The sequence below is a fragment of the Anas platyrhynchos genome, chromosome 7, assembly GCF_047663525.1.
Source record: "Anas platyrhynchos isolate ZD024472 breed Pekin duck chromosome 7, IASCAAS_PekinDuck_T2T, whole genome shotgun sequence".
Taxonomy (NCBI): domain Eukaryota; kingdom Metazoa; phylum Chordata; class Aves; order Anseriformes; family Anatidae; genus Anas; species Anas platyrhynchos.
The window spans coordinates 35,413,657-35,437,882 of record NC_092593.1 but is presented as its reverse complement, the minus strand read 5'-3'; the positions used below and the strand labels follow the sequence as shown (position 1 = coordinate 35,437,882).

The following is a 24,226-nucleotide window of genomic DNA, read 5'->3' as shown; positions in this document are numbered from 1 at the left end:
TTTAGGTTAGATGTTAGGAAGAGCTTCTTTACTGAAAGGGTTGTTAGGCACTGGAACAGGCTGCCCAGGGAGGTGGTGGAGTCACCATCCCTGGAAGTCTTCAAAAGACGTTTAGATGTAGAGCTTAGGGATATGGTTTAGTGGGGACTGTTAGTGTTAGGTTAGAGGTTGGACTCGATGATCTTGAGGTCTCTTCCAACCTAGAAATTCTGTGATTCTGTGATTCTTACCAAGGTGACCGAACTGTTCTTCATGGCAGGTCTTACCCAACATTTACACACCTCCCCTCTCTCCCTCCCTCCCTCCATTAAGCATTTAACTGAATGAACATTGTGTTCTAGGATGCAATTTATTTAAAAACATTTATTTTAGGCAAAATTAAACAGACATTTGGGATTACATAGAAATACAGTTTCCAATTGGATCACGGAGCCTTTTCATTAAAAATGCACTGTTGTGTTGATTTAAGCGTTTTCGTATGGATTGACCAGTTATGCAATATTTAACCATGCCATTTGCAGTCAACTATCATAAAAATTGGTAAAGAAAACATTTCTTAAAATGTGCAAATATTATCTTAATGTTACCATTGATAATAAATGACCACTAAATATATGCTTATTATGTAAAGCTTTTTAAAGTACAATAAAAATACAAATTCTATTTGTTAAAAAAAGGCCATTACTATGGCTACTAAACATCCTCATTATACAAATTCCAAAATACTATATGACAAACAAAATTATAAAGACTTTTCTTTATGAAACATATACTATTCTATTTGTTAGTGATTTTATATATATTTATATATTTATATATAATATTCTATATGAATGTTCAAAAGACACTAACAGAAAGGAAGACTATTGTAATGTAGAACATTAAGGCCCCTGTTCAGCAAGGTACCTGAGCACACGTCAAACTCAGAAGAGGAATAATGCATTCAGGAAGAATTCATTTCAGCAGACTTTCAAAGGCTATTGCAGAAGTACTTCATTGAACAGGGCATGAAGATATATATGTGATGGTGAATTTGCAAAATAATTTTTTTGTGTAAACTGTAACTCTTAAGGACAAAACCAGAACACTATCACAAAAAACTTCTCATAAAAAAAAGGAAAAAATACACAAAAAGCTCTATTTTTTTTCCACATCTTTATGTTTTATAAGGGGAAAATAAGAGAAGTTTTAGAAGGATTAAATTGAACTAAGGTGGTGTTCGGGCATCAAAACACTGATGATAATACTTTTCTGAGATAAGTTTAGCATATTATTTTATTGCTTATGTTAAAGATTAGTGAAGAGTATGCATAGACAGGTCAGTGTTGAACTCACTAGCAGTTGAAAATTTTGGTTTGCAGTTGTTTGTGTAACACGAACAAGTAATGAGTATGAAGGACTTATTAACATACTCAATTCTTGCAGCAAGCTTCAAAATTATATTAAGACATACAATATTGATGCAGTCCGTGAAAATAATATCCAAGAGTTGACTGTGAATGCTCAGGTGTTGAAACCAACTTACAGAATTGATCCCAATAAACACAGTGCCTGCTTGTGCACAAAACTACAGAAATTTCTAAGTAAATGCAAGATCATAATCTTATTTTCAAATTATTGTTAGCGTGTAATGAATTCCAAATTATATACTTTATGGTTTAGCTATAAAATATCAAAACAAAGGGCAGTGACTTTGTAATTTCTGCGATTTAGGAGCTCTTCTATGCTCATTAAACACTAATTAGCAGACTAACAATTTGTTAGCTTCTAAAACGTGATATAAGGACTTAAAAATATTATGGATTTTACAAACTAGTAACAACAGATATACAGTGTAATAACTGTACAAGGTAATAGAAATTAATTACATAGCATTCAGATTTCTTTTAAGCATATATTAATGGTAGGTATTTTCTGCTTTTCTTAACTGCAATTGCAATTAATCATTTGACTGATTGAACTTTAAATAATGGCTTAAAAATTTCATTTCAAAATACTGCCAAGTAAAGCATTATGTAAAAATCATGCTTGCATGTTTACAGAGAGAGGTATGTGTGAGCTTTCTGAAGAACTTCTCCAGGCTAATAGTCATAAAGCATAGTAAACTTGGGCAAAAGTTTGAGAGAAAGAAACACAACAGTGTAATTTAATTCATATTTCATAAACAAATACAACTTTTTACATTTGTACAGGGAAAGACTGGAACTAAGTTGGATTTTTACAGAAGCAAACCTCATAAGAGTTTACATGTTGAAAAAAGCAATTTTTGGCACATGGATAATACTTGTGAATGTGTGTTCGAAATAAACACTGCGTAGGAATTTCACATTTATTTTCTTGGCATCAGCATCTGCTGTCTAGTGGGTCAAGACAAAATACTGTGCCTTCAAGAGTTAATCCCATTTTGAACCCCTCCTGCAATGAAACAAGACATAGTTAATAAAAAGGAAAGCAATTTCTGGAGGAATATCACCTCTTCCTACAAACATGTAAATTCAAGCTTATTTTTAGGTCAAATTCTGAGCATTAGCACTTCAACGACTTTTGGAAAGGATGCTTCACAGGATAACTCACATTTACATTATTTGGCCAGCCAGGTTTTCTATATTTCTCTTAGTCATTAATGTACAGAAGGATTTATCTGTGTTATAACAAAAGAAATAACGTTTGTGTATGAAATGAAGAAAGTATTATTAAAATAAAAACATTGAACATTAGTTTACATAAATTGAACCATGTTGTTCTTTTGTAAAATTCAACATAGTTTATAAGCAGGAAAGATTAGACTGTTATATAAACAAAAGTTTATTATATTTATACTCAAAGGAGATCTAAGTCATGGACATTGTTATTAATTCCACATGTCTCTTACAATCAGTAATCCCTTATCTTAGAAGTACTCCAACGAAAAGCATAGTGGTACTCAACAAAATCTCAGAGGCTTGTTCTGAATCATTCACTGTGTGGTTACATTGACAGGTGTATGCTTTACAGCCTACGGTCATCTGAGCCTTGCTAAAAGGCAAATAAAATCATACCTGCTTTATTGCAGAGAACAAAAGGTGAATTTCTAAGGCGCGTAACACTCAATGAAATAAAATATGATGTTCTTTAGAAAGAGCAAAGGAATTCTTAAAAAGTTCAGATAAAAATGTCTCTTCTATTTTATTAGCAGAAGCACTAAGATAAAGTAGACATTCCCACCCACTCTACTGAAAATAACTTACTTCTCAAGTACCTGTATTAGGTTTACAAAATGTACCAATTCTAAAACAACACTGCTTTTAATGTGGGGAAAATACTCTTGTTTTCATTTCTCTTTTTTCTTTGAAATAAGCTGATTATTTATGTCTTGACCTCCAAAAGAAAAGTCATCTTTAAAACCAGAAAATTTTGGTGGTTTAGGTGAAAATATTGTAAAGGTGCAAGCAACTGGAAACAGGGGCTCTGAATAGAAATGCCATGAGAACATCAGCTCCAGTGGCACCTGTTCCAGTGTTCAATTCAGTACGGTCTGAGCCTACAGTTCACTTGGAGAACATTGATCACGTGCTATGAAATCAATACTATGTACTTTTATGAAGCAAGCATGTTGTAAACAAAATAAATCTTCTGGTAAGCCAGCCTGTACTGGGACTGGGCATAAACTCAAGTCTTTTCTCATAATGCATAGGAGTACCTCAAGAGGATACCTTTTGGCTTTAAAAGATAAATCACAAATCACATCAGCTTCATTTCAAACAAATGTAAACCACATGCTAGATTTTTAAAAGTGCATGAATATTTAATAACCCCATCAGCTACTACCATCAGAAGAGCAATGCTGAGAAACAGAATCAAATTCCTGGAGATGGTTACTAAATGATCTCATATCTTCCAAACAAAATCCACATTTTCCTAATATTCATATTATAAGATGGTGAGACAAAGCATTACTGGATTGTAAACCTTTTCCAACTGTGCCTTACCTGAGTGACATAGTGCTGCCAAAACTCACTGCTATATTTGACTTTTTTTCCCCCTGTGCTTTTTAACAAGCTATCAGGAAAAGTGTTCAATGCAGAAGATATTTCGAACAAACTGTGTGAAGTTCCAAGTCAAACACAACCTGTTATAAATGGGCATTGCTCATTTGCCCAAAGGATGCAGTTTTGTTGATGTAACAGAGCAGGACTGCTTACACAAGGGCACAAGTCCTAGGATTAGCCCTACATTTTAGCCTGCTGAATCATAAAACCCTCAGTTTCTGTGCATCTTAAACTCTGTCTAAATATTATCTTAAACTGTCTAAAATTTAAAAATTATAAAATTATAAAAATATATAATTATCTTAATCTGTCTAAATATTATATTAATCTGTCTAAATATTTAAAGGATGCTTCCAGTTTTGAGATTGTAAAATGGATAGTCAGTACTTTTACCTGGAGATGCTTAATATACTGGTTTAACAAGGACATGCAAGTTCTTACATAGCCCCCCAGAAAGCACTTTCAAAGCTGTGCCAGCCCTATGACTGAACACACGTACTTTCCAGGTCCTTCTGCATGCTCTTATCTTTCCTCTCTATATTTGAGCACTGTTTGTTGGTGTCTCATGCAGCTGCACGTCCAATGCTGTTTTTCTGGCCACCTAAGAGCAAATCAGATCTGTGTTTTTTAAGTGTGCTTATCTTACTGCTGCTATGTTGATCATAGAACATTTTTTCTGATGTTCACCTATTATGTTACGCAAAACTCACTGTCATCACAGGGTCAGATCCTACAGTTACTAGTAGGATCTAAATTTCAGGGCATCCACAAGGACAAAAAAAAAGACAAAAAACAGACAAAACATCAGGATAGCCACCAGGGCATTTTTCAGACCACAAAAGAATGTCAAATAAAGATTTATTTTTAAGAGTATTTAAGGTAGAGGAAAAGAAGTGTGTAGGATTATAAACTAGGACGCTCAAAGGAAGCTAGACTGCCTCAACCAAAATTCCCATTAAATTAAATGTGGCCCACAAAAAGGGAAAAAATCATAGTGTACTATCCCAAAAGACTCTTTAACAAAGTGATTATAATCAAATTCCTGAAGATCAGGATAGCACAGACTTGATATCTCCCACATTCATCTCCATTCCCAGCCCCACAAGTTTTGCAAGCTAATTCCAAATTCTTCAATAATTCTGTATTTTTGCAGATTCCACTTTGGCAAATATATGATAATTTAAAAATTGCACCCCATCACCCGTCATCAACCAAGCTGTAGAAAGACAAGGTTTTAAGAACAGATTTTCCTTTATATCAAGACACAGCTGAACTGTGATTTATGCAGGCAAGAATATCAGTATCCTATGCTGTAGTTTTCATGGTGATGCAGAACACTTACAGCTTTACATCCGCTTTCAGGAATACGTTTCATATACACACACTTTTCTCAATTCTTACGGTTTCTACTTGTTGTTACTGTATGATTATTATAATACCCATCGTACAGTATGTGCCTACCTTCTACTCTCCACTCCAAAACCCAGCATTCACAGCTGTAATAATAATGATGTCAGTTGGAATCACTGAGTAGTCATAAATTGAGTTATAAATTGTTTCATTTTTATCCTTTTATAATAAACTGGATTAATGTATTAGGCAGAATACTTTTTCTTTAAAATGACATATAGTCGGCACTTGGTACACATTACGTACTGTATATATAAAATAGATATCATTAATTTTAATACTCAGAATTTAAAAATATTCAATATAAACATTTCAGCTTCTACAAATATATGTTCTTAGCATAACACACTGCCTGTTCATCGAGAAACATGTGCACCATGCCTTCCTGTACTTTTAGGCCTCGGGAAACAGCAACTTCTCATTTAGTCAGAAAATGGTTCAAATCAGCTGACCATTCCCAGATACTGGAGAGGAATGGGAAGAAGAAGGACTATAAAGTGTGCTGGGCCTTGCTTCTGTGCTCATATCTCCATAACAACAGTGTCAAGTAACTTTTTAACTTCCAAGATGACTTAACATAAGTACTGAATATCGTAGTTACCCAGAAAAATGACAATATTTTGCTAACAGATGTGATGGGTCTCTTAGAGAAGCAAAGCTTGTTTCCAGTGGAAAATATAACCTGAAAACAACCCCTCTTCCAGAACTCCCACCTATTTTTTGATTCTTCATGATATAAATATGTCAACTAATCTGGCTAAAAACAACAAGCAGTAAAAAAGGGCAAGTACATCCATTTTATCACAAGGTAAATATGCCGAAGTCAACCCTTACGGCTCTGCCTGAGGTTAGCTTGTTTATCCCTTCACCACCTGCCTTTACTCAATGAGTTTAATTCAGCCCAAACCCAATGAACTAATGATAGATCTACATGTCTCTGAGATGATAATTTAGAGAGCTGAGCATAACTTACTTCAGATGGAAATAAGACAAGCCTCCTGACTGCTTTGGGCCACGCAGGGAGAATGGCCTGCAGCTCCTGGAAGCTTTAGGATATTAACTACCTTGAGATTTTAATAAATCATAGCAGCTGTTGTTGGTATGATTCAAGATCCAGGGAAACTTCCCTTCACTGCAAGATTTCTGGGAAAATAGATTTATTAATGCCTGGATGCAGTCAAAATAGGATGAAAATATGTTTCAGCACAAGGGTGGGGAAACAGGAGGTTGGAGAGTCATCAGAGAGAGGTCTGAGCTGTAAAACTCACATCTCAGCACATGTTGGAGTTTAGAGCTCTCCAAGAAGATCAGCAGAAATTGGACTGAGAAATGGAACAGAAAGAGCCTAACTATGAAATTTGGATTCTCCCTAAAGCTTAAATGTAAGCTGTTCCCCCAGAAATCGAGAAATTTGATCTGATCTCATTAAGTTCAGAATAATGAATACAAAGCAAGAGCACCCACTACTGAAGAGTTTATTCCCCAATGCCTCTTCTGCTTTGCTGTGCTTTCTTCTCCCATTTTTCTTACATGGCATCTTCCAGCACACATGTACTCTGAAACAGCTTTTCTGCAGACTGGGGCATGACATCCGACATAGCTCAATATGAGGAACGGGACAACAGATTGGACTGAGCTGCTCAAGCCACTGGCTGGCTTGCCACTCTGACTTCAGGTTAAGCTATATTTAACAATACTGTCTCTGAATAAGCTTATATTTAGAACTATTTAGAATTATATTTAGATGTTTTATTATATAAATGGCATTTGCATGTTTATTGAAATATACATATTTACTGAAGCTGAGGCTGTACTTCAAAAATGTGAAGACATCTCCCTTAACTTGGCACTTCAGAGAAGGAAAGCAGCTTATGTTTTTCCTTCATGTTCCCTAATTTTAGACTTCTCAGAGCACACTACATGCTTTGTGATTTTGCCTTTTGTAGCAGCCATTTTTCTCTTCTTCCTTATAGGCCGTATCTAACAACCGCTGACCTTTAGCACAGCTATCTTCTGCTCATTGCAAGTTTTAAAGTATTTCCAATTATAAGCACTTTTACATCAGTGACTGTACTAGTACAAAAAAAAAAAAATAAATCTATATATCATAGGTTTGGGTAGACCATTTCATCAATGACAATCCAAAGAAAAGAACTGGACATTTCTCTAGAACACATGGAAAACAAACAGCAAAGAAAATGAAAGCTTAGTATTGTCAACTCAAGAAAACTAAAATCAGCTGTCTCTACCTTAAGAATTGTAGGCTCCTAAAATTGAAAATGTCCCTGACTTACAGGATTGCATACATAACAAACAAATCTTAAAAGTTTATGTATATATATATACACACACACATTCATATAAATGAAAATCCTATATATGAACGAGTGCACATTTCATTTGTAAATGATTTAAAGACCATTATTAAAATATGATATACCAACCATCGCTGACGCTAGGCACCCAAGGAAAGCATAAGAAGATAAAAGAGATATTAGGAAAAAAAAAACAAACATTTCCATCAGTATTTTTCACCACTGATTCATATTAATATAATCTATAGAAAGAACTTCTGCATGGCAACTAAATTTAACAGTGACTTACAAAGTGATCGAAGGATGTCATAGGAAAGTAGCTGGACATAGCTTTTGCTTTGACCAATCTCAGAATTGACTTCTACCCACAGCCCCCCCATCCCGTCAGCTTTGCCCTTGATCTCAAATGGATTACATGTGAACAAGTTTTATGCCAACACAAAGGCTTATTAATTCATTTTTAGTAAAGGTGTCAGGGTATGGTAGACTCTCTGTGAGACTAGTTTACAAATCACACAGAAAAGTGAGAAAAAACAAACATTTATGTACAGGGCAAACTAACGCAATATTCTTTGCAATAGGACATAGCAATGCATTAAGATATCTTTTATTTTATTTCTTATTTTTCTTAGGTCAGAATAAAAGCCGAAAGAAGTTTTCCATTTTATGGCTTCAAAAATCTTTGATAAAGATTTTCTACTGACCCATTTACTGATATTTTATGAAGTGATGACACTTAGAAGTCATGGCCTAACAGTTTGCAATTGTGTCAGAACATCACCTGTAATAAGAACTCCTAGCATGTGAACTTACCTATAACCACAGGATTTTTCCCAGTATCCACAGATACTGTAGTACATTTTTTCCTAAAACAGGCTATATTAAATGGAAGGTGATATACATCAATGTGAGGTGTGAAAAGGTTTGGGCTTTTTTCTCACAGTGAATGGATTTTGCCAGTGGTGCCACCCTAAAACTGACATGAACAATTGAATTTGCCTGTGAACAGGAATTCCAAAATTTTACTTCGGAAAATTAAACTGTACTTAAATTGTAGTAAAGACATTTAAAAATGAGGAACTACAAGAGCCTGAGAGCTAGCTCTTATACTTTGCAGGCTGTCAAGATACAAGAGGTCTGGGAACGCTTCCTGCTGAGGAGCCAGAAACCTAGAAATTCAAGTTCCCAGTATTTTCAGCCTTCTGTTTTGCTGGCAGGCTGCTGAAAAAACAGATAAGCAAGGTTGGCAAGGAACTAGCAGTTTGGAAAGCCTGACTGAGAAGAGCAACTTAGTCCACAACTTGAAAGTTTTCTCCTATCACTGCTTCAAAATTGGGTCAATATCTGAATAGATACCATAGAGTATTTCAGATCCAACAATGAAAAAACACATCAGTTCAGAATTCTTGAATCATTTTTTAATAGTTAAGCCCCAGAATGCCTTAGCAAATATGGATACGTTTAAAGGCAGCAGAAAACTGCTGAAGAATAACATGGTCAGTGCATCTCTTGCCTCAGCTCTTTCTTAAACTTCACTCAGTCCCTTCCCAGGCAGGAATAGCAGTATCCATTTTGCTTGCACTGCTGAGAAGCCTTAAATAGGTGCAGGTGTCTGAATACCACCGGTTAACATTTGAGAGGAATTTCAGGCAGACAAATTCAAATTCCAACTCAAATCCCATGAGTACAAAAAGAAACCATCAGATTTTTTTCCCCATGTACTTGTGTGTGTGCAGCTTAGAAAACATTTTTAAAATACTCTAAAGACGTATTTCAATAATATTCATATTGCCATAGAAAAATACATAATTAACAACTCAATAATTACCTGCATCTCATCTAGTTTGGACTGAATGTCTGGAGGGAAATCTCCTGCTCCGCAGCTAAAAGGGTCAAAAGGTTCTGCTCCAAAAAGGTCTCTCTCTGGAACAACAGAAAAATGAGTCACTGAGAGAAAAGGTGTGATCTATGACAATAGCTCCTTGAAAAAGTCAGCTTACTTCTCCTTAAAAACTGAATAATAACACGTCCAGATACGCAATTGATTAACTGCAATTTTTAACATTCATATTTGAAAGTCCTGTCTTGATTAGTTTTCCAAACCTTTATACTCAAATATTTTTCCAAGAACACCATCAACTTCTGTTTGAGCCTCTATGTAGTTTTCATTAAAGGCTTGTGCCTTCTGGAAGAATTTTAGGGACCCGATGAGAAGAAATTCCAATTTGAATAAGGGAGTTCCTATTGAAGTGCCTTCTGTAATCAGGCTGTATTGGGGTTTCATAAATGAAGAGGAAACAACTGCATGTCAATTGCCAAATTTCATCTTAACATTATGTCAGAAGCACATTTTCACAAATACATTAGCCTTCCTATCTCCTGTCTGCCACTCCTCACCATCAGGTTAAGGCCTTTTGTAAAGACAGATGACTGCCCTAACTTAAGGAAGGTCACTTGATAGAGGTCCAGAGGTCCTCAGTGCACAAGTGGTAGTAACAACTAATTACCAGGGCCGTATAACCCCAGCAAGGAATAACAGGTTAAAAAAAAAAAAAAAAAAAAAAGAAGAGAGAGAGAGAGAGAGAAAGTAGAAGACCACAAAAGCTCACTTACCCTAAAATTCCACTAAATCTGTATCCATAAATACAATGATTACAAATTTCTCTCTGTCACAACATACACTTTCAAACTTTTTAGAAGCAGGATACTTTCTAGTGCCTTTTTTTTTTTTTTTTTTTTTTAATCTGAATAAGAAACACTTCTAATACTTTTTTTTTTCCCCTTACTTGAACAGTGTAATGCTACTACTTCTTCACATGCAACAGTCTATATAGATATATTTTTTCTTCTCAATATTAAGATTTTTTTCTCTCCAGGTAACAGTGCCATCTATATACACTTGTTCTATCTCACATTGCCTTGACAAAAACTTGTATGAAGCTTATTTTTCTAACACAATCCAACCACGTTGGGGGCAACACTCAAAGTTAACGCAGTTTTATCACTGCTGGAGAAAATATTATCCTCTATTCTGACTTTATTTTTGACCAGCAAGAAACCTGGTAATCATACTACCTAACTTCAAACAGTGTTACCTTAAAAGCCTGAAAAGGGCTATTAGTACCTTGGAAATTAATAGCTGATTTTCTGGTTTAACCTAAAATTTTACCCTTAACATACAAGATGTGGAAGGTACAATTGAGAACATGACACAAAATCCATGTCACAGTGTTACCAGTCATGTTGTCACAATGCTGAAAAGGCTGCATATATGCTTGTATAGGCTAAATGTAAGTAACTATTTTGGCATCCATGGAGTCCAAATTTTAGATCTCTACATGGCTAGGCTCTTCAACATTTTATTGTACACACAAGTGTCCATGGGCTTTGACCTAAATCATTTGGTGTTACCATGCTGCATATTTAAAATATACGCATATATTTTAAATAATTAGCAGCTACCATTATTCCCATAATAAAGTTCAGAAACAAGCAGGAACTTGATTAATAACATGCTTAAAAATCACCTCTAGCAGCTACAAATTGTCACATGGCAACAGAAGATGGCCCAGATCTGAGAACCTTATTCCAAAAGCCCACTTGAGCCCCCTCCAAATCTACTTTCCGTCTTTCCTGGCAAAGGCAGACCATCTTTATGCAAAAGAGACTTCAACTGGGATAATATAATGTCAAAAATAGGATCTACCTCACCCCTTGTCTCTCTCACATCCAAAATGGGTCTGCTCCAGTGTAACCAGTGTCCTTATATGTTTTTATGCTCCTACTTGGTGACCTTCAGATGTGGAGCAGCTTTAACTTTCAAACTAACCTCTACTGAGGAGAAAGCGATTATGCTTTATGTCTCTCTTAAATCTATTTGTTCAGTATCTAAGTCCATTTTTTTTCCCTCCTCTCTTTTTTATAGGTTATTTTTTTACCCTAAAAAGGAACTGTCAGTTCTGTGTGTGTTCAGACGGCTAAAAGCAGCCAGTTTCAACACTGAGCCTTCACAAATATTCGAAGCATGTATTTATGAAAGACACAACTTTCATTTCTTAGGACTGAAAGGCCTTATCGCTATTTTTGAAAGCACATATTTTGTACATTATTCTGCACATTTTCTTATTCATGCCTAATTATTGTGCTTTTATTAATGACAGTACTGAGCTAATTAGCAGGAGAATGGCAGAAGCTTTAGGTCCTTGAGTGGAATGTACCTTCACGTGAAGGATTATTTTATTCATATTGTTATTCAAGGCCAACTTTAAAGTTATCCAGGGAGTAATTTATTAAAACAGATTTTTAAAAACAGGTTAAAAAAAAAAAAGATGAAAACTGTTTCTTAAAACATATTAAAACTGTATGTAATCAAATTAAAAATAGGAAAGTATCTCCTGGCTGAGTTTCTGTGAAATAGTATGGGAACTCTCTCAATTTGACAACCATTTCAGTGAAATGGCTGTAAAAGTGCATAGTACAACTGCTTTTCTGCATTTAAAGGTTGTGTGTTATATGAGAGAGCGCATTGCTAAGAGTCAGGGGGAAATAACGCACCATGAAATACTTTCAATATCATCATCAGGATTTCTCTTTTGAACAGAACCTGAAGAACATGTAGAAACTGGATGAATACTAAAATTTAGTCACTACAGAGGCTCCGATGTTGTATGGGATCTCCATAAGCTTCTCTGCCAGTATTCACCCTGCTTTTCACTTTTGTGCTCCTTTTTAGTAGAGACAAGAGAAACCAGCAGTATTTTATTTCATGCTAGAGTATTTGCATGAAAATATATTAAATATAACAAGAATATCTTGCCTGGCACACTCTTAGAAATAATTGTAGTGTAGATAGGCATTTCTTTCTCCAATACAAAGCAACCAGTAAGCATTTGAAAACAACCTCCTCAAACAGCACACAATTTCCTTTCCCTCATTCTGTCCAATCCCATTCCTTCTTGGGAAATCAATTCACTGCTTGGGAATCAACAAAAAAAAAATAATCAAAACCATGAAATGCTAACATTTTACATGCGTAATTCAAACCACAGAAAGACACGAACAGGTAATAAATTCTTGTTTCTGTAAGTGATCTGATATTCAGGACAAGAAACAAGTAATACTGGAAAGTAGCAGCCTGCAGTCCATGGTAAACACCAATCTAGCAATAACCAAGCAAACAAAACTCTACAAATATTTGGCTTTTCTGCTGTATTTTGCATCCCAATCTTCTTTACATTAGCTATCATCCAGATACAGAGTTATGCTGATACGTGGTTTCCCCAGATGTCCTGGAGCAGCTGTGATGACAAAAATTAATCACACTGAAGATAAGGACCCAAGAAAGTATTTGGAATAAGCTGAGGTAGTGAGGTCCAGGAAACCTTTCCCTTAGCTGTAGGCTACTTTTTTGTTTGTTTGTTTTCCTTTTTCTTTTCCTTTGTGTGTGTGTGTGTGTGTGTGTGTGTGTGAGAGAGAGAGAGAGAGAGAGAGAGAAAGAGAGAGGGAGAGAGAGAGAGAGGGAGAGAGTTATTACACCATAAAAAAAAAGGCTCCACCATGACAGATTCTGGAAAGATAGCATCTTGGAGCAGATTTCTACATCTGCCAGTTATGACCTTGGATTACTGCAGATGCCTTTGAGTGAAATAAATGTTGGACAATTCAACAGAATGTTCCTCTTCACTCTTCTCTGAGATAAGACAATAATGCTGTGCCAACAAGAAATACACAAATTTATTATTTTTTCACAATAACTTACAAGAACACTTGCAGTCCCTTACCCCATGCTCTGAGGAAGCAGCAGTATGGTGTTTAACACTGTATTTTTGGTTGCACTAAGTATGTGTCAATCTTTCAATTAAATAATTATTGTACTGGGCTGCAATATTTCTGTTAACCTGCAAGCCAGTCACTGTAAAATCAGCATTAAAGGAAGTAATTCTCAGAAACATTTTGAGTAGAAACACAATTCTGGAAAGGTCTTTTGTTTTTCAAAGAGTAACTCTTTTGTAATTATTATCTAAAGAGACATCATGTATATGACCAATCTGCAAATTCCTTCCCAAAGAGCATGAACTTTTCTCCTCTAAAATAGTCAAAAAACAAAACACAACAAAACCCATTTGCTAATACTTAGATATCCACTACTGTGTAGACATTTACTGAGAAGCCATGTTGCTCTACTGCTGAACAAGAACTAAAAACTGCAAGAATCTTTTCCCTTTTAAAAAAGCTGAAATGATTTGGAGATAACCTTTCCAAGAAAAGATGAGTGCTGTACTCTTCTTCCAGTATTTGCAATGTGAGGCTTCATGAACTACTTGCTGAGCACTAATCAAAGCAAAAGACGTCATTTATAAAAATGATAAAAAACAATAAAACCATCCTATAATTTCATCAAAAATGATGGGAAAAAATGCTCAAGTGCTGTGACAAAGAAAGAAGATGTAAGAACACAAAAAGACCACCTCAGAAAATTAGACTCAAAACTTTGGTTCATCTTGGTTGCCACCTATCTGTCTTGTACTGGAGAAAGAAACGCCAGCCTGCCTCTACTGGCAGCAATAACAAATAAAACAATGTATTATTGTACACGTTATTAATACTGCAACATAACACAGTCTGAATTAAGTTCTTAAGGGATCTGAACTTTCTCATCTAAGACACTAAGCCCTTGTTTGAATATAAAATCTCCTTCTGTTTCAAAGTGCATTTTTGACATATGCCAAAGGATGTTAAGTTGATGAACGCAACAGTTTGCAACATATAATATACCAGGACACAGACTGAAAGAGCAAGGATCAACAGTATATACAGAACAGTATATCATTCTGTAATCTCCCTCTGAAGCACGGCACACAGAGGAGCACGCAGTATTAACAGACAGCTGACAAGATGCGGCACTGCCTGCCACATCTCTGAACTCTGTAAGCTTAATTTAAATGCAAATGAATCAAGTGTAAAATAAACACAGCACTTTTAAACAGTGCACATTGTTATTTATCATATTTTCTCTATTAGAAAGTCCAGTGAATCAAGAAATACAAAATCACACAGGTGGAATACTCAAAAACACTCAGTTTTGGGTGCTGACTTCCATGTAGACCTACAATTTCTTGCAGTGGAACCAGGGCAGAATAACTGCTAAAATAATCTTGTCTTATAATTCAATTCAAGCTACTACTTTTGATTTTGGATATGCATATTGAGATAGATTTTATGACAATACCTGAAATTTGCATTTTTGTGAGAAAAAAAAACAAAACAAAAAAACAGTTAATGTTGGGGGGAGGGCGTCTTTTTTTCTGTTCTTTACAAAGACAAAAAAATCTTACTATAGTAGTTTTGTTTCTAGTAAACTTTGGTTTAATATTCTACTAAACTATGAACATAAACTATTTTAACACTTTTTAATTCTGTTAATAGGCCTTTTAAAAAAACTCAAATTTGTTTCAAATCATAAAATACAATTAAATAGAAAGATTTATTTGTTTATTTATTATTAAATTCACACCCTCAAGATCTCTTCAGAGGGTGACATCTCTGTAAGAAAGGTGTGTACATAAGGTGTTGGGGAAGATTCTCGCTGGCTGAAGTTTCACAATGCATCTTTATAATTGTGCAGTTTGCACTCATACCTGAAAATTCTATGTACTAGCAACATCCCCCAAGAAGGATAGAAACTCTTCAAATATGGTGTATGGTGGCAGACAGTAACATTAATGTTCCTTAGCCATACTAAAATAGGCATGAGAGAGGAAGTACTACCTTCAGACTGATATTCCTACAAACTCCAACACTGTGTGTTTGCTTCCCTCTCCCTCACCTCCCCCAAGTCCCCAAAGCTTTCAGAAACAATCTGTGGACTCCTAAATGACTTCCAGTGAAGCTGAGAATCTTAATCTAACGACCTTCAAACATTTGGAAAATACATTTGCTATTATTAGTCATCTTTTAGTGATTTTCAGGAATTGCCCACTAATGTTGGTTCATCAACTATAACTGTAAAACAAAGATGTAGACGATATATGAAATGTAGTATTAAAAATATTATTCCTAGACTCTACAGCTTGAGGGATTTCTTAAACTCTCTTCTGCATCATCATTCACCATACTTATTCCATTTGCTATCTTCCCAAGAAACATAGATTTTAAGTGCTACAAATGTGGCTTGACAAGGAAAGAAATAAAGGGAAGTCAAAATATTTTCTGAATTAATTCTGAGAAACATACTTTAAAAGAAAAGGCAAATTACAGTCCCCATACAGTTTCAGCATGTAAATACATTTGTTTATAAGGTAACTTGGCAGCAACATCAATGACAGGGAAGATGGTATAAAAATTAAATGTCATTATCTAATGTGACTTACAAAAAAACATACCTGGCTTTTCAAGCAAAATGTATACAAACCTCTTCAGAAGCTTTATTAAAAAATAAATAATATGTAAGAAAAAATTAGGTCAGTTGTCATAAAACTTACTGATCTCTGCAGATCTACTGGGTACTGGAGGAGGCTGTGTACCATTGCGAGTAGGTGTTGATGATTGAGGGGATATGGGAGAAAAGGGAACCATATCAAAGATGTCAGTGGAGGGTGATTTAGGTGTCACACTGCCTGCCTACAATAAGGACAATAAATATTAGGGCAATATTTCACACGAAAAAAATCACAACACTGAATTTTTCAGCATGCAGATAAGAGCTACAGTTTCAAAAAAGTTGAAAATAAACATCAGCATGCACAAAACAGCTTCTGACACCAAGCGAATGGCATTTGCAGTTCAGAGTCTCAGACATGCTAAAACTCCCCAATACATAAGCAGCATTGTAATTTTTCCATTTTCAGTAAATCCTGTACAACCAGGAATATATCATGGTTAAACCTGAAAAAGCTGGTGATAAGCAGTTCTATATTCCAGAAGTATGAATACAGTTATTTTCACAAGACCCACTTTAGGAAACATGGCAACAGCAATACGCTACATTTCTGAATGCACAGAACAAGTAGCTAAAATTAGAAGACAAAATCCCAGTGTTACTTCTTTACTATTTCTTCCTTTTGTGATAAAAAAAAAAAAAAACAACACACTGTGATCAAAGCTTCACATGTATTTTTTGATAAGTAACAACCTGGACATGAGTTACTGTGAATATTGATTTCCAAAATAAAATTCTCATCCTTCATGTAGAATAGAAGGAATTAAATTCATAACGCACAGAAGGTTGGCAGGCTTCTAAAAAGTAAAGGATAAGCAAAGAAACCCCAAACATGACAATTAACTACCACTCTACAGTCATATTTATTTTTTAATGACTCATTCCTCCTGCCATCTGTCCATTAATTCAGGACACAAATGAGGCACAGTCAAATCAAAGCATACTGAATGCTAAAACAGGTGACAAAATAGTTTAAAACTCACGGTGACTGGCTGAAGGCAAAATGCATATGGAAAACTAATGTCAATATTATTAATTAGACATCTCAAAAACCTACGTTCTGCACATGAGAATGACACACTGCTGTGCACCAGGAAAATCTGCTACTTTTAAATAAGACTCAATTTGACTGAAAAATTCACATGAAAATTTTTAAGTGCAGATTAAATTAAGTCAGATGGATTCTTCTACTCAGAAGACATGAATACCACAACCTGCCAAACGGGTTGTCTTTTGCAATGCTGGTCCATGAGAATTTTATGGCCTTAAGTCTTATTTTGCAATGTTTGTTTCTTTAGTGTCTCTGCTGCAGCAGCTGCAGCTGCCCACTCATGACACATTACACATATTTCTAAGCCAAGCCCATAGGTTGCCTTGAACTACATCTGGAAGCTGCAGTGGCTGCTGAGAAGGAAAGAATATTGATGCATGGTCTTCCTCAGTACAATACTAAAAGAAAACTAGACTATGGGGTCCTACATTACATATTTCCTAGGAGTTTTGAATCCATACTTTTAATTTGGACAACGAGAGATCTAAAACAGTTCAATATTTCCAAAAAACAGGAATATTTCTAACTGGGTATACCGAAATGCCAAGCATAAAAGCAAGCCACATTGTCATACGTTGCTTTATTTTTATTTTATTTCCGCCCCTATTTAAACAAAAACAAACAAAAGAACTCCCTCTGTTATTGTATACCCTGTTAGACCTGAGTTGAGCTTCTTAAAACAACTAGTTTTCAAGATTTTTACATACACTGATCCCTTACTGACCTCAATATGAGAAACAGCATAGCAATTTCAAATACTTATTATGAAAAGATTTCAGTGAATATTCCTTAGACACAATCGCCCCTTATTACTGCATTTGTGGACCTTATATTAGTCTCCTCGTGCTTTCATGCATGGTAAGAGATTCAGTATAATTTGTGTTGAAGGAGATCATAGGAAGACATCTGATCTGACTCAAAGCAGGGCAATGTATATGCCTGACCCAAAGTAAACATACAAAGAGTCTCGTATCCCATTCATTATACAAACAAAACCATTATCTTATTGTAGGTAGGTTTTGTCTGCATTTGGAAGGTGGGATCGGTTCAATACATAAGTACATGCCATATATTAATCTACAATTAACATCGATAATCCTGGAAAGACTCTGAAACAGTAAATACTAACATAGATTTTTCTTACTTGCTAAGTGTTTATTTCTGCATAGAAGGTGGATAAATAAGCAGTATTTATGTTTAGTCATAAATGAGCCTTTTTGGCACAACAGCAAAACTCAAACTTTATATCGACATTTCTGTCTATATGCCATTTTGTTAAAGTTGACAGAAATTTTGATACTACTTTTTAAGTAAAACTATGTCAGCTACTTTAAGAAATGTGTGTTTTAAATACCTATAAGCACAAGAAGCATTTTTATTTTGTGAACACATGCAAAAAGCCATGGATTGCCAAATACAGCCAAATGTTACTTGCAAATGGAAGAGAAGTTGAGATTATTAGCATATTGCTATGAAAAAGCATTGCTTATAATTAAAAATAATTTTAGCCTTCATTTTGCACAGAGTTTTTATAAAGTATACTAAAAGGCAGATAACTGCTAACTACTTTTCTATTAATTCATGAAGGAAAAAAGCCCTTCAGACTGGACCTTCAGAATTGCTCGATTTGAATAGCTATTCTTAGTATAACAATTTCAACAGAAGATTGATAGATAGCAGATTCATTAATGGACTAATTTAAAATGTTGGAATAATAATAATTTTGTTTTGGGTGTGGGAGAGAAAAAGCTACATAGAAACAAGAGCAAGCCTTTGCAAATTCCATATTTTAAGAGTATTGCTAGAGAATCCAAGATACATCTGCTCTGTCCTTTAACAACTGTACAAAATGTGAAATTATTAACACAAGTTAATACACAACAGAACACAGGAAAGCCAAAAAAAAAAAAAAGAAAAAGCTTTTGCACAGCAGGATTACACGAGGTCTCGGGCAGCTGTATTCACTGGTTGGCTTTGGAAGACCACTTTTTGAAGGTGGTGGAATTAACAATCCAGCTGGTAGTCTAGAGTCAGGAGAACTCCTAGGAGTAAGCGTAATGGAAGAGATATCTAAACAAGGAGGTGAATCCTCATTGTTACACCAGAAAAAAGTAGAGGGTCTTTGAAACATATGTTCATCATTATCACACTTTATGTGCAGCAGCTGAAAAGGAATCACAGAAAGAGAAAACATTCTGAGGAACTGAACATGGTAATGTCAGGGAAAGATGAAAAAGACATTTCATACTTCAAAAGAGTTTGTCTGCAACTTGCTGGTCAGTGCTATAGTGATGTTACAAAACTCAATAATACTATAAAACAAAATCTAAAAATGTACCATAACAACAGGTAGCCCAGTGTTAACTGGAACAAAGACAACTTGTGCCTTGATAATTACATCAAAACAAAATGAAGACAAGGATATTTTCAAAAGTAGGCATGTCAGCTTCACTGACAAATGTCAAAATCCACCAACATAATAGCAACATCTCACACATGCACGTGTAAATTAGCAGTTAAGCACATCTCTGGTGTAGAGTAATACAGTTACTCTGGTGGTTAACACAGGCTGGACTTTTCATTCTCCATACAAGGAAACACCTACCACTTAAATCCCACAAATATTTATAGAAAAAATAATAATTATTTAACTAAAATGTTCTTTCAATAGAAGCTAATGGCACACAAATTTTAAGGCTTATGTCAATACTAGACTTTGATTCATTTCCTTATCTGTAGAATTTATGTATGTGAACATTCATGGACAATAACAACTGCCATCTTTTCTGTGCATATGAATAACTCATTGAACCTGGAGAACAAGATTTTCAGTAGGTAGATCAAAACCTGAGATCCTTTGTTGCAAAACAAAGGGATCCTCATTCCCCTACAACAGCAGCACAGGATCCAGGACAGAATAACACTTTGCTGCTGCAGAAAGAAAAATGTTGACAGTTTCAAGATTCTCTGGATCTCTAAAGTCCCACAGAACAACTTCTAACAGAGGCAAATGAGTAACTGTCACACCACAATACCAGATGGCAAGAGCATCCACCCAAGACGAAAGTGATAATTTCAAGGTTCTGGTCAGACAAGGGCCTGAAGCTGGCTGTCTCACATGAATATGGAGCATTTAAGTGCACATTCCAGCAATATTCATTGTGAATATAAGCCAACCTGAAGGTGTTGGCCATTTTGACTAAAAAAAAAGTCCCTTAAATTTTGCCTGAATTAGAAATATCTGCTATGCATAACAGGTTTCAAATGAAATGGATCTTTTCTAGGTGAAATTAGAAACACAGAGACTTTATGATCGATCCTAGAAAGAAAAGCAGAAGGAAAATGTCTTCAAATATTTGATTTAAGAAACATATCCAACCAACTCTTCTGTTGGGGCCAAGTTCTAATTTCTACCTCAAAAACAGGTCTGCATCATTAAAGCAAGGTTTTAGAGAAGGACAGATTCATCTTTGAAACCTAACAGAAGGAACTGAGCATATGAGCTTCTTCTTGGCTAGAGTAGGAGTTTACACATGTGGAAGGCAGGAACTGGGCCTGTGCTACAGGTACCTTGCATAAAACCACTCTGACTTGCCCAGAATGAAGCAGCGGTAGATATGTGCAGCAAAAATGTCTAAGTCTACTTTCACTCTCTTTATACAGTGTTAGCTATCTGATACGATGTGATTATTTCATTAGAAGTTTGCATGACTCCAGCAGATCAGGAATTAATTAATGATTTTAAGCTTTTTTTTTTTCTTTCTCCCCATTATTATGTATAAAATGGAACATTTAAAATCCTTTTGAACTGAAACTTAGTTGCTTGCTTCATTTTCCATATACAAAAGTCAGGTTTAGGGCCTGGATATCAAAATTTAATAACAATGTCATACTTAAGAAAACATTAACAAACACCACAAAATTCTCTATTTCAAAATTTGAGGTTTATAAGAAAAAAATATTTTTATTGCAATTATAAAGAATAATAATGTATTGGGAATTGTGGAACTGAGGATTTGGAATGGTAATGAGTAAAAGAAAAAATATCCATATTATTATTATTATTATTTTTTTTTCCAAGAGTGTTACCAGGCTACAAGCAGATGACTTGGAAAGCATTTTTCTTCCACTGACATGCAATACTTGCTGCTATACATATACACGGAAAAAATAGAACTCATAAAAATAAATACTGGAAGATACTAAATATAAACAGTCAAATTAAAGAAGCAAAATATTTCCCTAGAATGCAAAACAGCAGAGAATGAATAGTTTCCATTAAAAAGTAAGTATATCACATGAAAAATAACCAAAAAAAAAAAAAAAAGAAACACAAAAACATACAGAAAGCAGTAAAACGCATATAGGATGCAAATCAGCAAAACAATATGAATGAACTGGATACACAATATAAAATTGAAGGAGTAGAAAATAGGGAAAGAAAAAACATGAGCATATTCCCATTTGGCACTCTCAGCAAAAATATAAATCAAGTGATATGCCTAGACACATTCCAAAACTGTTTTCTGAAATAACTGAAATAAGCATACAGGGTTTTTTTCCTCTTTTTTTTTTTTTTTTTTTTAAACACTTCACACACACATTAAATGAGGGCAACAAGTGCAGATGGCCCATGCTCCTCAAATTCACTACTTAACATTAAAAAAGGTCTGATAAATCAATATCTTTAATGCTCTGGACTTGCAAAAAATAAATAAATGAGGTTTTGGCAACACTAACACAGTAAGAAGTATAGACCAGGCACCTACATATTACATAGTCTTTAGTCTTTTCATAGTTGCAGTCTATTAGTCCTTTTCAGAAGACTCAGAAGACTTTGATTTTTCTCTCTTTAAATTTCTTATCCTGAATAATCTTTTTTTTTATTATTTTTTATTTATTTATTTATTTTTTTCTCTCTCTGCTGTCTAAAGTTGGTGTTAGGACATCATCTCAACTTAACTTTCTTTTCTTAACCATATTGGTCAAGGAGAAAGCCTTCAAGGTACATTTGAGAAGTGTCAGACATGCCCAGAATAGATTAACAATTTCTTATCTTATTAGAGGTTCCTTAGTGGCCTACAGTGTTTTACTGTTCAGTCTACTAAAAAAAACCTGCTGGTGCTATATGTACGTAACCACAACCCACATGAAGGCCTTGTGTACAGCTATCCCAGGCTGTTCACTAAATAACACCAACAGTATAAATAGCACAAATAGAACAAACAAAACCAAGAACATGTCACATCAATTAGTGCTCCCAGGGATGCACTGATCTTTGGAAGTTGGATTTATACATAGTAGCAGCATCCAAAGACTTAGTTTGATATAAACTCAAGCAACCTCATCATAAGTAAATAACAAATGAAAATCAGATTGTTCCCACATAATCAAGACCAAACGCTAGAAAGACCAGTGATTAATGTATTGCCAAACCACTAAAACAGATGAAAAGTAAACAGCACAGATACAAAAGTAATGGAAATTTTAGCTTTACATGCAAGGGAGTGAGAAAAAAGAGAAACATCCCATGCCAACGTTTCCCATGGCACATGTAAGTGCAGCTAACCATATTAAGGCAACTGGACAGTATGCCCTTCATTGATTCATTCAGGATGCGACAAAAAGTGACAGTTTCTGTTGCATAATACAAATATGTTGATATTTTAGTGTCGGGCTTGTAAAAGTTTCAGCAAGACCAGCATACTTAAAAACATCAACCCCAAAGCAGAAGAAAAGCTAAGCAGTTTATTATTTACTGAACTTGCTAAACAACCTTAAATCTAAGTAGCTACAATAAAGTATGCAGAAGATTGATAGTTTGATGTTTGACTTTCACAATCAATTTTATTCTTAAGTTTTGGTTATATGATATATATATATATATATATATATATTTTATTTTATTTTATTTCCTCACTGCTTTTAATGGCTTCTTTTATAGGTTCAGAAAGAAGTTTGATTTTCTCATACAGTTTATGAACTGATAGAAAAGGCAGCTAACTCAGGTTGAGGTTACTTCGGCCATTTGTCTAGATTTAGAACAGCCAAACATTTTGTTAGTGATGCTAACAATCAAGAAACTTGAGAATTTTGACAGCAGATATATCCCTCAAAAGCAGAAGCCTACTTGCTGTCAGCACTTCACACCTGCTTATGTGTTCCAGAAACGTGAAGGGCACAACATGACTGAGTTTTTCATGCATGTAATTTGCACCCATTTCAGTCTGACAGAATTATTTTAAAATAAGTCCTCTAATAAATCCTTACATGGTCTGCAAAGCAGGAAGCAAGAAGAATCAGAAAAGCAGTTTTAGATTAGGTTTCCTTTTGTATTTCACAAAAGAGCCTATAATTTGACTACATGTGAACTCTAGAAAGAAAAGTCACTTTTTCCCCAAAACCTTGTCATCATAATTTACAATTTTCATTAGTGGATTTTTTTTAATGGAACCACTGAGAACTAACAACAAACACCAATTTCTTTTCGTTATCATTGCCTAAAAAAGAATACAATTAAAACAATTAAACATGGATGCTTCAGCTAGTAAAACACTCTCATATGTAAGTTATCAATCTTCAAAAATATTTTTATTTCTGTGTTCACAGTGAATCTTTAGCTTATAATTCACTATTTGCATTTTCCTCTCTTCGTTAGACCACTGACAATTTTTGGAAGAGTGACTATGCAGAGCATTCTTTAAACATGTTTTGTTATTAGAGAACTGCAAATTAAAAAGTTTTAGCATTATGTTTTGCAAATGAAGTGTTCTACATTATTACTCAAGAATTCACCACATGATCACATGACCAACTCCTTTTGGAGAGGTAAATCTGTCAGTAAAATCACATATTGCACTCTAGAATGGTACTACTAATTTGGTCTGAAGCATCACAGATATAAAAAAACATAAAGTACCATCTTTGATACTACAGAAAAATATCTAAGAAAATCTTTAAAATACTTTGGAAGTAAAAGACTATC

General features: G+C 34.7%; 1 protein-coding gene across 5 annotated transcripts in view; it reads right to left on the bottom strand.

Moving 5' to 3' along the window:
* Positions 1 to 330: 330 nt before the first annotated feature.
* The window catches only part of GULP1 (GULP PTB domain containing engulfment adaptor 1), a 148,951-nt gene continuing 125,055 nt past the window's right edge, over positions 331 to 24,226 (bottom strand). For 4 of the 5 annotated variants that reach the window (XM_038181946.2, XM_072041297.1, XM_038181942.2 and 1 more), the window contains 4 exons: positions 19,181 to 19,405; positions 16,234 to 16,372; positions 9,582 to 9,676; positions 331 to 2,415 (listed from right to left, as the gene is read on the bottom strand). In XM_038181946.2, the coding sequence (XP_038037874.1) occupies positions 2,344 to 2,415; positions 9,582 to 9,676; positions 16,234 to 16,372; positions 19,181 to 19,405 (531 nt within the window). In that variant the 3' untranslated portion in view covers positions 331 to 2,343. The remainder of the gene's footprint in view (positions 2,416 to 9,581; positions 9,677 to 16,233; positions 16,373 to 19,180; positions 19,406 to 24,226) is intronic. The other variant, XM_038181948.2, reaches the window with a different exon arrangement.